General features: G+C 36.1%; 2 protein-coding genes across 2 annotated transcripts; both read left to right on the top strand.

The window, feature by feature from the left end:
* Window positions 1–65: 65 nt before the first annotated feature.
* Window positions 66–1,004, top strand: LOC141568622 (olfactory receptor 6C75). Its single transcript, XM_074319017.1, has one exon. The coding sequence runs from the start codon at window positions 66–68 to the stop codon at window positions 1,002–1,004; it is 939 nt and encodes a 312-aa protein (XP_074175118.1).
* An 8,664-nt stretch (window positions 1,005–9,668) lies between these two features.
* LOC109439226 (olfactory receptor 6C2) lies at window positions 9,669–10,616 on the top strand. Its single transcript, XM_019719488.2, has one exon. The coding sequence runs from the start codon at window positions 9,669–9,671 to the stop codon at window positions 10,614–10,616; it is 948 nt and encodes a 315-aa protein (XP_019575047.2).
* Window positions 10,617–14,503: the final 3,887 nt, after the last annotated feature.

Genomic DNA, 14,503 nt, shown 5'->3' with positions numbered 1-14,503 from the left:
GCCTTTTTATTCGTACATCTATTTTACAGCTGAAACAAAGAATATCATTGAAAAGAAGGAAAGGAATGAGAAATTACACAGCAGTAACAGAGTTTATTCTTCTTGGACTGACAAATGACCCACAGTGGCAGGTTGTACTTTTCACATTTCTTCTTGTTACCTACATGCTAAGTGTAACTGGGAACCTGATCATTATCACCCTCACCCTTTCAGATCCCCATCTGCAGACTCCAATGTATTTCTTCCTTCGAAACTTCTCAGTCCTAGAAATATCGTTCACGTCAGTCTGCATTCCGAGATTCCTTGTCACTATTGTGACAGGCGACAGAACCATTTCTTATAATGGTTGTATGGCTCAGCTATTTTTCTTCATCTTCTTGGGGGTGACAGAGTTTTACCTTCTGGCTGCCATGTCCTATGACCGCTATGTGGCCATCTGCAGACCTCTACATTACACCACCATCATGAGCAGCAGAGTCTGTATCCTTCTTGTCTGTAGCTCCTGGCTTGCTGGATTCCTGATCGTCTTTCCACCAATAATCCTGGTGGTGCAATTGGATTTCTGTGCCTCCAATATAATCGATCATTTTATCTGTGACTCTTCTCCCATTCTGCAGCTTTCTTGCACAAACACTAGTTTTCTAGAACTCGTGGCATTTTTTCTAGCTGTGGTAACACTTATGGTCACCTTAACACTAGTTATTCTCTCCTACATGCATATCATCCAGACAATTGTGAGAATTCCTTCCTCAAGTCAAAGGAAAAAAGCCTTTTCCACTTGTTCCTCCCATATGATCGTTGTCTCCCTCTCTTACGGCAGCTGCATTTTCATGTACATTAAGCCTTCTGCAAAGGAGAGGGTAACTTTAAGCAAGGGAGTGGCTGTGCTTAATACCTCAGTGGCTCCTCTCTTGAATCCTTTCATATACACTCTAAGAAATCAGCAAGTGAAGCAAGCCTTCAAGAACATGGTCCAGAGAATGGCCTTTTCTTCAAATAAATGAATTGATTATGTGAAAAATGTACCCCTGAAAGCAAAGCTGAATAAAACTCTTTGCCCTTCTTTAAATAAATTCTTCAAACACCTCATTTCCTTCTTTAATTTAGGCATGTTTATATGTTATCAATGTCTGTTTTTCTTATTAGTCTAAAAGCCAGTTCCGATTTAAAGAAAAATACTGAGATAGCAATAATTATATCAGACAAAATAGACTTTAAAACAAAGGCTGTAACAAGAGACAAATAAGGACTCAGTAATTCTACTTTTGTGTATTTGTCAGATAAAATCCAAAACATTAATTCAAAAAGACATATGTATCTAGATGTTCTTTGCAGCATTATTTACAATAGTCAACATATGGAAACAACGTAAGTGTCCATCAATAGATGAATGGATAATGAAGAGGTGGAACATTACTCAGCCATAAAAAGAATGAAATCTTCCTATGTGCAATAACATAGATGAACTCGAATGAAATGTCAGACAGAGAAATACAAATACCACAGGATTTCAGTTAGATGTGGAATCTAAAGAACAAATGAATAAACAAACTCATAGATACTGAGAACATATTGATGGTTGCCAGATGGGAGGGGAATTGGAAGGATGGTGAAAAAGGGGAAGAGATTAAGAAGTACAAATTGGTAATTACAAAATGGTCATGGGGATGTAAACTATAGCATAGGAAATATAGTCAATAATATTGTAATAACTATATATGGTGTTAGATGGGTAATAGATTTATTAGGGTAATCACATTGTAAGCTATATTAATGTCTAATCACTATGTTGTACACCTGAAACTAATATAACACTGTATGTCAACTGTAATTGGAAAATAATAAAATTATTTTAAAAAGAAAAGGAAAACAAAGAAAATAATAATATATCTATGACTAAACCTTTCTGTAGTTGCATAATATTACTTGTCTGGCATGATTCACTTTTGTCATTTCAAATGCAACATATAAAGTCATAGTTTTTATAACTCTTAATCAATTTAACTGTTCTAACCCCTTCTATGTGCCAGATCAAAAATTTTAATACTTAATGGCATGATAACAGCCTATTACTATAATATATATTGTCTCTCACAACATAAATCCTAAATAATAAATAAAACTTTATTGTATACCAAATGTGAAAATCTATGATAAGTTAAAAGCCAATACTTGCCTTAATTAAAATATTAAATGAAGATTAGGAAAATAAATCCATAAAAGCAATGGTGCTGTAATAAAAACTAATTTTGTAAAAGAGAGAAACTTTATTCAAGAAATGTGCTACAAGAGCATTTCTCCCTACTTCCTTTACCATAAGAGCTTTCTTACTCATGACATATTTATTAATCATGAGCCCTGATCTACCATAATCAAATCATAAACTCCTAAAGCAACTAATACGTAACCATACAAGGTTTTCCCCAATTTCTAAACTGTCATCTCATCTCCAAGTTACTGTACTTTTTATTACCCTTTTGTAATTGACCACAAGCAACATTTTTTAACCAGTCTTCCAAACCTTATTTTGTTATTAAAATATTCTCTGATGGGTTCCTTTTAAACACACATATTTCAAAATTTCAAGGGCAGATATTTTAGCAGAAAGCGTTAGGTCAGTGGTTTTTAATTGAGTGAACTGTTTTTGAGACATTCATGTAAACATTGTCTTACAAAGTATCATCTGTAGGCAGAATAAAGAATTTTTCTGTTACGCTTTTCCACTTTTTCAAATGTAAATAAATGCTCCTATGATTAAAAAATATAAATTCATTCCACAATATCATTGAATACCTAGTAATTTTTCCCAATGTGTATTCTCATATTAAATACATACTTTAATTGTTTAATAATTGTTTATATCATGGGAGATTAGGTAAAGCAAAATATTTTGATTATTAGAATTGCTTATACCCATATCCTTAGAAAGTGTAGTGGGGAATTGAATCAGGCTTGTGCTTTTTTTCTTCTCATTAGTAAGATGGGCACCTGGCCTCTGTCTGATGCTGTTGTTCTATCTCACTGTCTCAAAGGACAGCAAGCATCCCTGCTGCTGCCTATTTCAGTTGCTTTGCCAAAGTTCATAATGCACAAGATTTATTAATGACATAAAACCTAGGTCTCTGAGGATTCTTTATTCATTCAGGTGATCCCAGTGTGTCTTCAGAAGACTGAGCAGAAAACATAAATAACATTATTTTTGGAGTAAAAAGCCAACTCCCTGCTCAAAACCATCAGAGCTCTTCCAAAACCCAGAGGAAGTTCTTTTATCTCATCCCTTACATTAGGTTTTCTTCCCTTTATGACAGAGATCAAAGGAAAATCTTTTCAAGGTTTACAAGCAAACGTCTCTAATCAGAGTCTTTATATGATATGAAAGTGGGAAACTCAAAGAACTCAAGACCCTCCAGGAGATGCCTGGAGAGTAAACGCAGGTTGATGACCCTGGTGGACCAGGGCAGAGGCACGTCCCCCTTAACACAGCACAATTAAACACAGCAAGGAGCTACCGGCTGAAACCACGACAAATTATCCAAAGAGTAAGTACCATAAGGTAGATACGTGAATTATTTTCCATTTTGAGAGATAAGAGAAAGAAATATTTGTTGGCATAGCCCTCTGTAATGCGGTTAGTTAAGCTTATTTCAACTTCTAATACGGAAAATTGTAGTAGACACGTCACGACCAATTCAATAGTGCTTTGTAAGACGAAGATCACATACAGGGCTACATTTTGTTTTCCGTAAGCGGTGACCTTCGCAGTGTAATATCAAGAACATACAGAAACATATTTGCCAAACCCCTGGAATTTATACCCCCAAAGAATATTACATTGCTTAAAATGTTAACATTTTCTAAATTGTAAATATTCTTTTATGATGAAAAATTTAAGCAGAAACAATTTCATCCCTCCTAAGCATCTATTAGTTCAACAGAAGTGTTCCCTTAATATCTAAGTTAATCACTCAAGAGTAACTTAATGATTGAGGAGAGAGAGGTACTTTTTGTGGTTCACGAAGCACTGCACAAGACAGTGAGGTTGAAGATTATTTCACTAAGGCCATTTTTGCCTGGTGTGTTGTCATGCAGGGTCTGTGGTCCCACTCCCCACATAAGAACACAGGATATGGTGAGGCCAAAAAGGAACACCCACAGAGCCATAGATAGGGGAGTTATACCATTATAGTCTCGTAGGTGGCTGGGTTGGAGAAACAGGAAGCAGGAGCTACACGATCTGCAACCCTCACTCCGCCGCTTGCTAGCTCAGCCACCATCTTCTTGCTAGCCCCCATTTTCTGCTAGCATAGCCACGGCAGTAATATTAGTGGCCAATGGCTCACTGGTTACAGCTGACTGCCAACTAGCCACAGCTGATGGCCATCCAATCACTGTTGATGGCCATTTACTACCTGAGCAAGCACTTGTCTATGTGAGGCCAAGAGCCTGGTAATTGCACTCCTGGCTCTGTCCCCACATGTGTGTTCAGAGGAAGGGGTATGAAAAAGGAGATGGCAGCAAGGACATCAATTTTTAGTGATTTAATAGTCTGTTCTACTTATTGCCCTTTTTGTAGCCCTAGAGTATTTGGGAAAGAATTCTTAGATAAATCAAATTTAAAGGACTAGGCAATGAATAAGGCATAGCAAATTGTTAACACACTATTTCACTTTGTTGACCTTAAACAAACACACAGCCAGCTATTTCTCCAGAAACGAGGATTTATTCAGGAACAACAAAGAATTGCAATTCGGGACATGCAGTCTAATGGCAAACAATGCTCAATTCCAGAGAACCCAGGAGAGGAAGTTCTTTCACAGAAGAAAAGGGGAGTTCAGAGGATCTGTTGTAAACAGAGAGTCCATTGGAGGAAACTAGGAGTGTGACATGTGGCTTTTCATTGGCTGAGTTGTAACAGTCTTTCATTGGCTAAGTGGTTGCTCCTTTTTCCTGCTGGAGTGGTAGAGTAGAAAAACGTCTTTCTGTTGGAGGTCATTGACAATGAGTAGTAGGGTGTGAGAACTTCTCCTGCAGGCCCTCCCAACTCTAATTTAAATGAAGTTTCTGTTTATCAATCTTCATAACTTGCATATAAGAGAAACCATAATAATGAGTCTTAATAAACTGATCTTATCTAACAAAGGCAAAACTAGCATTTGCATAGAAAAGGAGGATTAAGGGGATATGAAAATTCTAATAGTTGGAAAAGAAAGCACTCTGTTTTTCTTTCCTTGCATAAGCTGTTGATTGGTGTGAGACACAAAGAGACCACAGTTTTGGGGTGGAAGGGTCATCAAAGGAAACAGTTTTCGTTATTTATCTATTTCTTGAAAAACATTGAGGGTTTAAGTTATGAGGTAAGTGTGTGTGACAGGCTGTCGTTATATAATGTTGGCTGGTAGCTTTGTTAGTGTCTTCATCTTAGTTGTGCCACGTCTGCATCATTTCCCTTATTAGATTTTTTTTTTATTAGTTTTCCTGCACGAGTGTCCATTTTTCTGTTAGTCTCTTTGAAACAAGGTTGACCTTTCTATATGTAACTCATGGGATTTTATACAGCACATGTCCATAGGAAAAAAGGAATCAACTTTTTCAGTCTCAGAGGGCCATGTCATTTGCAGGATATATTTTAAAGCCAACTGAGTGAAAAAAGTCATTCATATACAAACTAATGGATGTCTCCTGGGGAGATACCATTTTATTCAGTGATAGAAAAATAGCAGGAACCCTAGAGACTATGTACTCAGATAGTACATATTTTCATAGCTACCATTATAAATAATTACTGCTGCTTAAGGACTAGGTGCAGTTAGAAATAGAGTCCTTTTCTCTTGTTGAAGAATATACATAATATCAACAAAATAAGACTTGAAATACAGGGAAAGAAGCCCGTTAACATTCTACTCATCCTTCGTGTGTTTCTAAAATTATAATGTAAATATATAAATTAAGTGACTGCATGTGATACAAATACAGCACTAATTCAAAGGGAGCTGTGGATATAAATGATGATGTCAAGATTGGGCAGCAAACTACCATTAATTGTCTTGGTGAATCTCAAACATTAATATGCATATGAAACGTTTGATCACCGTACTAAAAATATTCTAATTTTCAATTTCTGTAGTGGAATCTAACCCTTATCCCCCACTGCATGGCTAAAATGTTTTAGCTCCTTCTTAGTTCAGGAATCTATATGCTGAAAGTGATGGAGGAATATTTTTCCTGTGAGTCCCCAAATGATGTAGATGATGTTGGATCTGCCAGCAGTTTCTGGGTGTGGGCAGGGATCATGTCTCGTGAGACCGAAGAATGGAAACACGGACCCAAGAGAGGCAAAGAGTTTTTAAAAAGACGATAGTTTATTGAAAGCAAAGGGTTAGAGCTCCTGAGCGGGAGGGGTCCCGAATGGGGGTGCCCCATGACTGAGGCAAAAACTCTTACTTTTATACCTTCCCTTGCCTGTTTGTGGAAGGGGAGCTGTTTGAAGAAGGGAACTGGCGCCTTCTAATGAAATTAATCTACCAGGTTTGTTCTGCTTGCCCATCCTAAAGAATAAGCAAAGTAACTCAGGCTTATCTATCAGATCTGCTCCATTTGTCAGGCCAAAAGGAATTTATTATGATTAACCTCAAGGCCGTGTTACATTATGTCCTGGAGTGAAGGAGTGATCTCAAAACCTGGAACTTTAGGATATGGCCGTCTTTTGTTTATTCCACAAAGTACCTCCCTGTCTACCTAGGGACATGCTAACTATCCTGTGTCAAAAGCCTCCTTGATGATTCTAATTCAGAGAGTTACACGCATTAATAACCTAGTTAAATATTTAAGTACTATAGTTAAGTATTTCTGGAAGAAGTTAAATAGTTAAGTATTTCTGGAAGAAGAAAGTAAAACATTACATAAAAATAACTACAGTGAGAATTTTTGTATAAATTAAATGAGTTTATGTTACAAAGCCTAGCCCTGTGCTTGGCAAATTGCAGACACCGGATGGAATGCTTCCATTTAAAATAGCTTATCTCAGATTTTCAAATGGCCAGGTGGAAGCAAGTCCTGACATAGAATTAGGTGGATATGGTCTAATAGAAAGTAGGAGGGAGACAAGATTCCAGAGTTGCATCATTAGTTAGGAAGAGTGAGCCCAAAACCACGTCAGAGTGAAGGATTCCACACATTTTGACCCAGTCTGAGCCTATTGATAATGAATGTTATGGCTGGACTGGCCTTTGTGGTTCTTCTTATTATTACAAGACACCTCAGCAATAACCATCAGGACATATTTTAAAGCCAACTGAATGAAAAATGGGGGTAGGGGTGGGGAAGGTTTATTACTCACTAGCCATGGAAAGCATATGGCATACCTGGGGCCACACAGAGAGGTTATGGGAGAAAGGTGTTGGGGAGGGGCTGGGGTTCTGCTTTTATTGGGTTTGAGGGTAGGGACCTAGGATTTCCCAGGCTAACTCTTTATCAGTGAATTTAAAACCTAGGAAAGGGAATTTAAAGCATGGAGAGAGAAAAAAACAAGAGGTCCAAATTGTCAGTTATGGAAATCAACCATGATCTCCAAAAAACGTGTGGGTGGGGTGTTCAGTATCTGGCAATGTGTTTATTGGAGATAGCCATCTTTAAAGTTGATGCCTCTTTGAATTGGATACCTCAGCAATCAAAGCTTAAGTCATGCAGTTGCATTACAGAAAGAAAAGCCAACTGTCAGGTCTTACAGGACAACATAATCAAGGCATAGGCCAGTACACCTTGAGGAGTTAGGCAAAAAGGAGGTTGGGATTTTAGGTGGGTACTCGAGTATGGACGACAAAGGCCATGGAGGTAAACATCACCTTTGTCATAATTTTCCCTAGCTTACACTTGTGGAGAGATTTCTGAGAGGTTAAGACCCAGATAAATTAAAAGAATGAAATGATTCTTGTCTTCTGAAAAAGGAAAGGATATAGTCATCCCTACTTAATAAATTGTGAAGATGGAAAAGAGGATTACAAGTGATACTGTATTTCTGAAGAGGAATAAAGAACACAAGCAACTTAAATTTAAGTATGGATAAAGGATCAAATTTAACAATGGAAGAAGTTTTAAAAGCAAACTACAGGTCTTATAAGTAGGTACATTTTGTCCTTAAGACATTCAGAATTCGCATTCTATTCTTCCCAAGTGATATTGTTTCTCTAATAATTGTGGTTGTGATTCACCATAGTCAGTTCACAAGGGATTGAAATAACCGATGACTGAACTTTAATTTTTTTAAAAATACTGTGGAGATGCTAGAAAAATAATTACCAAAAAGTGCCATTGGCTTCAATAGTAATGAAGTTATTGTAGGTATTAAAAAATATTACTCTGCCATAAGAAAAAATGAAATACTACCATTTATGACAACATGGATGGATCTAGAGAGTATTATGCTAAGTGAAATAAGTCAAGCTGAGAAAGACAAATACCATATGTTTTCACTTATACATGGAGTATAAAAACAAAACAAAACCAACAAGCAAAACAATAACTGACTCATAGAAACAGAGACTAAAAGGATGGTTACCAGAAGAGGGGGGGACAGGGATGGGTGAAAAGGGGGAGAGGAATATAGTCAATAACAACGTGATAAGCTTACACAGTGACAGATGGTTACTAGAACTAGTGGGGTGATCACATTGTAAGGTATAAAAATGTAGAACCACAGTATTCTACACATGAAATTAATATAACCAATATAAGATTGTATACCAACTACATTTAGATAAAAAGGTTAATAAAAAAGCAGTAGAGGGGTTGGAAGTGAACGTCAGGTTGCAGAGGCTTAAAGCTAATGGAGTAGAAAGAAATAAGATGAGAAGGTGGAGACACTATCTTTTTAAAGAAATTGAAAGCCTAATTAAAAAAAGAAACACAACCTAGAAGATTACAAGTAGTGATATTAAATGTATTCTTAGCTTCAGGGGCTTTGAGAAAAAGAGTACTGCAGTCAATTAACAAAAATAACATAAATGTATATGAGGATATCTTTTTGTAAATATCTTGAATATATTTTCTCACACTATAAATAAAATAGCTGTACATCAAACCACCTTGAGTTAAGAACAAGCAATATAAGTAGAGAAGAAGAGTCAAAGGAAAATCTCAGGATCCAGGGTTGTGTTTTGTTGTCATTGTTAATTGTTTGTTTTCCAGGAGAAATGCATCTTACCCTTAAAACAATCTTTTCATACTAACAACGGAAAAGCATTCATGTTCTTAACTATGTGGATATGTCCTGTATCCAAGGTTTGTCTTGGATGAAGAAGGATTAAGTACACATGAAGTAACATCATCTTTTTTTCCCCTAACTTATTTGTAAATCCAGTCTATATAATGAATTACAAACAATCAACTACATTTATACATTTTAAGGGGCAAAAAAATTATCTGAGAAAAAGTTAGATTATTTTACAGCAACAGGAATCCTGAAGGAATAATCCACTGCTCATACAAGAATATTCAGAAAGGCTATTGGAATAATGGCAATATTGATTATGATGTGAAAGGAGAAAATAAATGTACACTGGATTGCTTGGTTTTTATATGTACAGTCTTTATATGCACAGAATTCAAATATCTAGGTCCCGATAAAATCTCTTCTTTTTATATGCTGATTGGATAGATTTCAAAAGTCAGTGATGAGAAACCACACACCAATAACAACTTTTATCCTGCTGGGACTGACGAATGATCCACAACTGCAAATTCTGCTTTTTATCTTTCTATTTCTCACCTACTTATTGAGTGTAACAGGGAACCTGACTATTATCCTTCTCACATTGGTGGACTCCCATCTTAAAACTCCTATGTACTTTTTCCTCAGAAATTTTTCCATCTTAGAAATCTCATTTACCACTGTCTGTATTCCTAGATTCCTGTACAGCATATCAACCGGGGACAATAGCATTACCTACAATGCTTGCGCAAGTCAAATATTTTTTGTTATTCTCTTTGGAGCAACAGAATTTTTTCTGCTGGCAGCCATGTCTTATGACCGCTACGTTGCTATCTGTAAACCCCTTCATTACATGACCATCATGAACAATAGGGTCTGTGCCTTCTTAGTCCTCTGGTGTTGGGTGTCTGGCTTGCTGATCATTCTCCCACCCCTTAGCTTGGGCCTCCAGCTTGAATTCTGTGACTCCAATGCCATTGATCATTTTAGCTGTGATGCAGGTCCCCTCCTAAAGATCTCATGCTCAGATACATGGGTAATAGAACAAATGGTTATCCTCGTGGCTGTATTTGCACTCGTTATCACCCTAGTGTGTGTGTTTCTGTCCTACACATACATTTTCAGGACTATTCTGAGATTCCCCTCTGTCCAACAAAGAAAAAAGGCCTTTTCTACCTGTTCGTCCCATATGATTGTGGTTTCTATCACCTACGGAAGCTGCATCTTCATCTATATCAAGCCCTCAGCAAAGGAAGGAGTGGCCATTAATAAAGGCGTATCCATGCTAACTACTTCTGTTGCCCCCTTGTTGAACCCTTTCATTTACACCCTGAGGAATAAGCAAGTGAAACAAGCTTTCAATGACTCCATAAAGAGGATACTATTTCTCTCAAAGAAATCGACATTTTGATGAATAAGACAGAGTAAAATGAAAGAAGAAAGTCCTCTAAATAATTAAGTACAGCTCCTAACTTTTTCATTGTTTTGTGCCTGTAATTTACTCTTACTAATCTTCTCAAAGTCATTTAATGCTGCATTCTAATCTCATTTTAAACTCCTTCTTCCCAACAAAACTCATACATCATGTTTTTCCTCATTGTTATAAAATTTTTTCCAAGTAATTAGACTTGCTCCATTTCTGACCTGGTATTTTCTTCAGCGATCTAGGGAGGGAGACAACATAATAATATTTTAAAATATATAAATTATATAGAAGATGCATTATGTAGTAATAGTACTAGCTTCTCTCTCTAAGACAAAGTTATCAAAATTAATATAAATCTAAGAATGAAATAAAAACTAAAAAAACAACAGCAAAGTTGTATGAGGTGTGACAATTAAATTCATGAACTTTGTTGCACTGATGTTGCTAACCATTTTTTATATCAGAGGGATTATTCATTATGAATTTGTACCAACTGGACAAACAGTTAACCAAGTTTATTATTTGTAAGTGCTGAAAAGACTGCGTGAAAAGTTAGACGACCTGAACTTTTCACCAACAATTCATGACTCTTGCATCACGACAATGCACCAGCTCACGCAGCACTGTCTGTGAGGGAGTTTTTAACCAGTAAACAAGAACTGTATTGGAACACCCTCCCTACTTACCTGATCTGGCCCCCAATGACTCCTTTCTTTACCCGAAGATAAAGGAAATATTGAAAGCAAGACATTTTGTTGACATTCAGGACATCAAAGGTAATACAATGACAGCTCTGATGGCCATTTCAGAAAAAGAGTTCCAAAATTGCTTTGAAAGTTGGACTATGTGCTGGTTTGGGTGCATAGCTTCCCAAGGGGGAGTACTTCGCAGGTTGACTGTAGTGATATTCAGCAATGAGGTATGTAGCACTTTTTCTTCGATGTGTCCATGAGTTCAATTGTCTGACCTTGTATTAAAAATAAATTAAATCAAATAAGGCCTTCCAGGCCAATTAAAATAATGGAAAAAACAAAGTAGAAGCAGAGATATCAGGGGGAGTTTGGGAATAATCAGTACCGAAGAAATGGAAACATCTTCATAATCACTGATAAGATGTACAATAGTCCCCCCACATCTGGAAGGGATACCATGTTTCCCCAAAAATAAGACCTAGCCCGACAACCAGATCTAATGTGTCTTATGTAGCAAAAATTAATATAAGACCCAGTATTACATTATATTACATTATATTATAGACCCGGTCTCATAGTAAAATAAGACCAGATCTTATATTAATTTGTGCTCCAAAAGACACATTAGAGCTGATTGTCCAGCTAGGTTTATCTTTGGGAAAACATGGTATAGTCCAACACACCCAGTAGGTGCCTGAAACCTTGGGTAATACCAAACCCTATATATGTTTTCTCCTATACATACATACCTTTTCACTTAAAGGAAGCATTTTCTGGCTTCTATTTGGCATATTCAAATTGCCAGCATCACTACTCATATGTTTTGGAACCATCATTCCATAAAATAAGGATTACTTAAACACAAGCATTGTGATACCACGACAGTCAATCTGATAACCAAGATGGTTTCTTAGTGACTAATGCGCAGGTAGCATATATGGTGTGAACAAAAGGATAATTCAGGTCCAGATGGGACAGAGAGCGACAGCACGAGATTTCATCACAGTACTCAGAACACAAGCAATTTAAATCTTATGATTGTTTATTTCTGGAATTTTCCATTTAGTATTTTCAGACCACGCTGACCCTGGGTAACTGAAACCACAGAAAGCGAAACTGCAGACAACGGGGGACTACTGTATTAGCAATTTATTATGTTTATATTTATGAGAGAAATTCCTAAAAAGGCATACATTTAATTTAAAATACATTGAAACATAGTGTCACTTATTATGGATTACAAAATTAGAATTAGATGCATAAAAGCAAATTGGAACATCAAATTTCATATGCTGATGAAAGGAGACAACTATCACATTAACACTAATGAATGGTTTAAGAAGATATCATGGATATCCAACTGGCAAAATACAGGGGTCGGGGGGCGAAGGAAGGAACTGCATAAAGGAATAATTATGGGAATTATGATCAAAAGAACAATTGAAGAAAATATTCCTCAATTGAAGAATTTAGAGTTTGAAGCAAGTAACAGTATGTTTGTTGAAAGAGAGAGGAAGGAAGGAAGGAAGGAAGAAAGGAAAGAAGGAAGGAAGGAAGGAAGGAAGGAAGGAAGGAAGGAAGGAAGGAAGGAAGGAAGGAAGGAAGGAAGAAAGGAGAAAACGAAAGAGGGAGGGAGAGAAGGAGGGAAGCAGGGAAGGAGAGAGAGAGAGAAAGAAAGAAAAGAAAACAAATCTCCACTAGTAATACCACCACCTTTTTAATTATTAGCTTTAAAAGTAAATTATTACATCTACTGGGTAACCGACAAAAAGGACAAAGAATTCATCATTAAAGAAAAATGGAAAAAATTACCTCTGATATTAAACTAAAACCCCAGGGACTATTTATTTCAAATTTTACAAGTGGCCTTTGAAATGGCAATTAAACATTCTTTTAGATTATTTCTATTGACAACGTTTAGAAAATAACTGCCTTTTTGAACTACTGATCTCACAGTGATTGTGTTCAAGTAACCCTTATTTTATTTAGTAATGGCCCCAAAGTGTCAAACTCTTTTCATCCTATAAATGTTTTAGTTGTATCAAAATGTAGATGGAAGAAGACTGAGTAAATTGACAAATATAGGTAGCAAATAATAGAGCCTGAATTCTGATTTCAAGTCATGTTCAATCCACTACAATACACTACCTTTAAAACAGAAGTGTAGTTTTGGTGGGAGAGGGGTGAGAAAAGACACTGTAATCAGACATTTATAAGCTGCCACAGCATTAGGGATCTCTCTCTTCCATAATACACTTAGTTTATCAATGAATCTGTTTATTAAATTGCTTTGACATAAAAAAAAGTCTTAACATTTCAGAATTTATGTACTAGATTTTATATACCACAATCTGTTCCATTGTAGCATAATTGAGATTTTATGTTTTGATAAGGAGAAAAAAGATGAGAGAAAATTGCAGTTATCATCTCCCTGTCAATTTTGAAGCATATTTATTTATTATCAACGTGACCTCATGGAGCATTCACCAAAGACTTCCTTTCTTCTTAATTAAATTTATTGGGGTGACAATGGTCAGTAAAATTCCATAGATTTCATGTGTATAAATCTTAATATATCATATACATATCTACATTGTGTGCTCACCACCCCCAGTCCATTCTCTTCCCATCACCAGATATTTGACCCCCTTTCACCCTCTTCTACCATCCCTTCTTCCCCCTTCCCCTCTGGTAAGCACTAAAAGGTTGTCTGTGTCTATGAGTCTTGTTTCTTTATTTGTTTGTCTTGTTCCTTTGTTGCTTTTAGTTTTATACTCCACATATGAGTGAATTATGTACTGAAATCAATATGAGATACATCTGAATAAAGAAATCTGCACAAGAAACTCTAAAAATACTCATTATTGAGACCAAAGTAATTGTGTGACATTTAGTAATATATTTGATTTAATAACAAAGTAACAATTAGTGAATATAGCTATTATAGTCGACATATTTGCAAAACAGAATTAAATAATTTTAACTACTTAATTTAAGTAATGTACCATAGCATCTTTTAACATGTAAAATTGAAGAAGACAAGAAGATTAGGAGCCAAGAAGCTGAATCAAACAGTATTACGCCAACCTTCTTTACATGTGCAGTTTTAAGTGTTATGGCCACAAATAAATGCAAAAAAAATGATAATTAGTAATTAGTATTTAAAGCATTAAAATTTCA

Source organism: Rhinolophus sinicus, linkage group LG02 (genome assembly GCF_036562045.2).
Source record: "Rhinolophus sinicus isolate RSC01 linkage group LG02, ASM3656204v1, whole genome shotgun sequence".
Taxonomy (NCBI): domain Eukaryota; kingdom Metazoa; phylum Chordata; class Mammalia; order Chiroptera; family Rhinolophidae; genus Rhinolophus; species Rhinolophus sinicus.
This window is presented reverse-complemented; position numbering and strand designations above follow the sequence as displayed.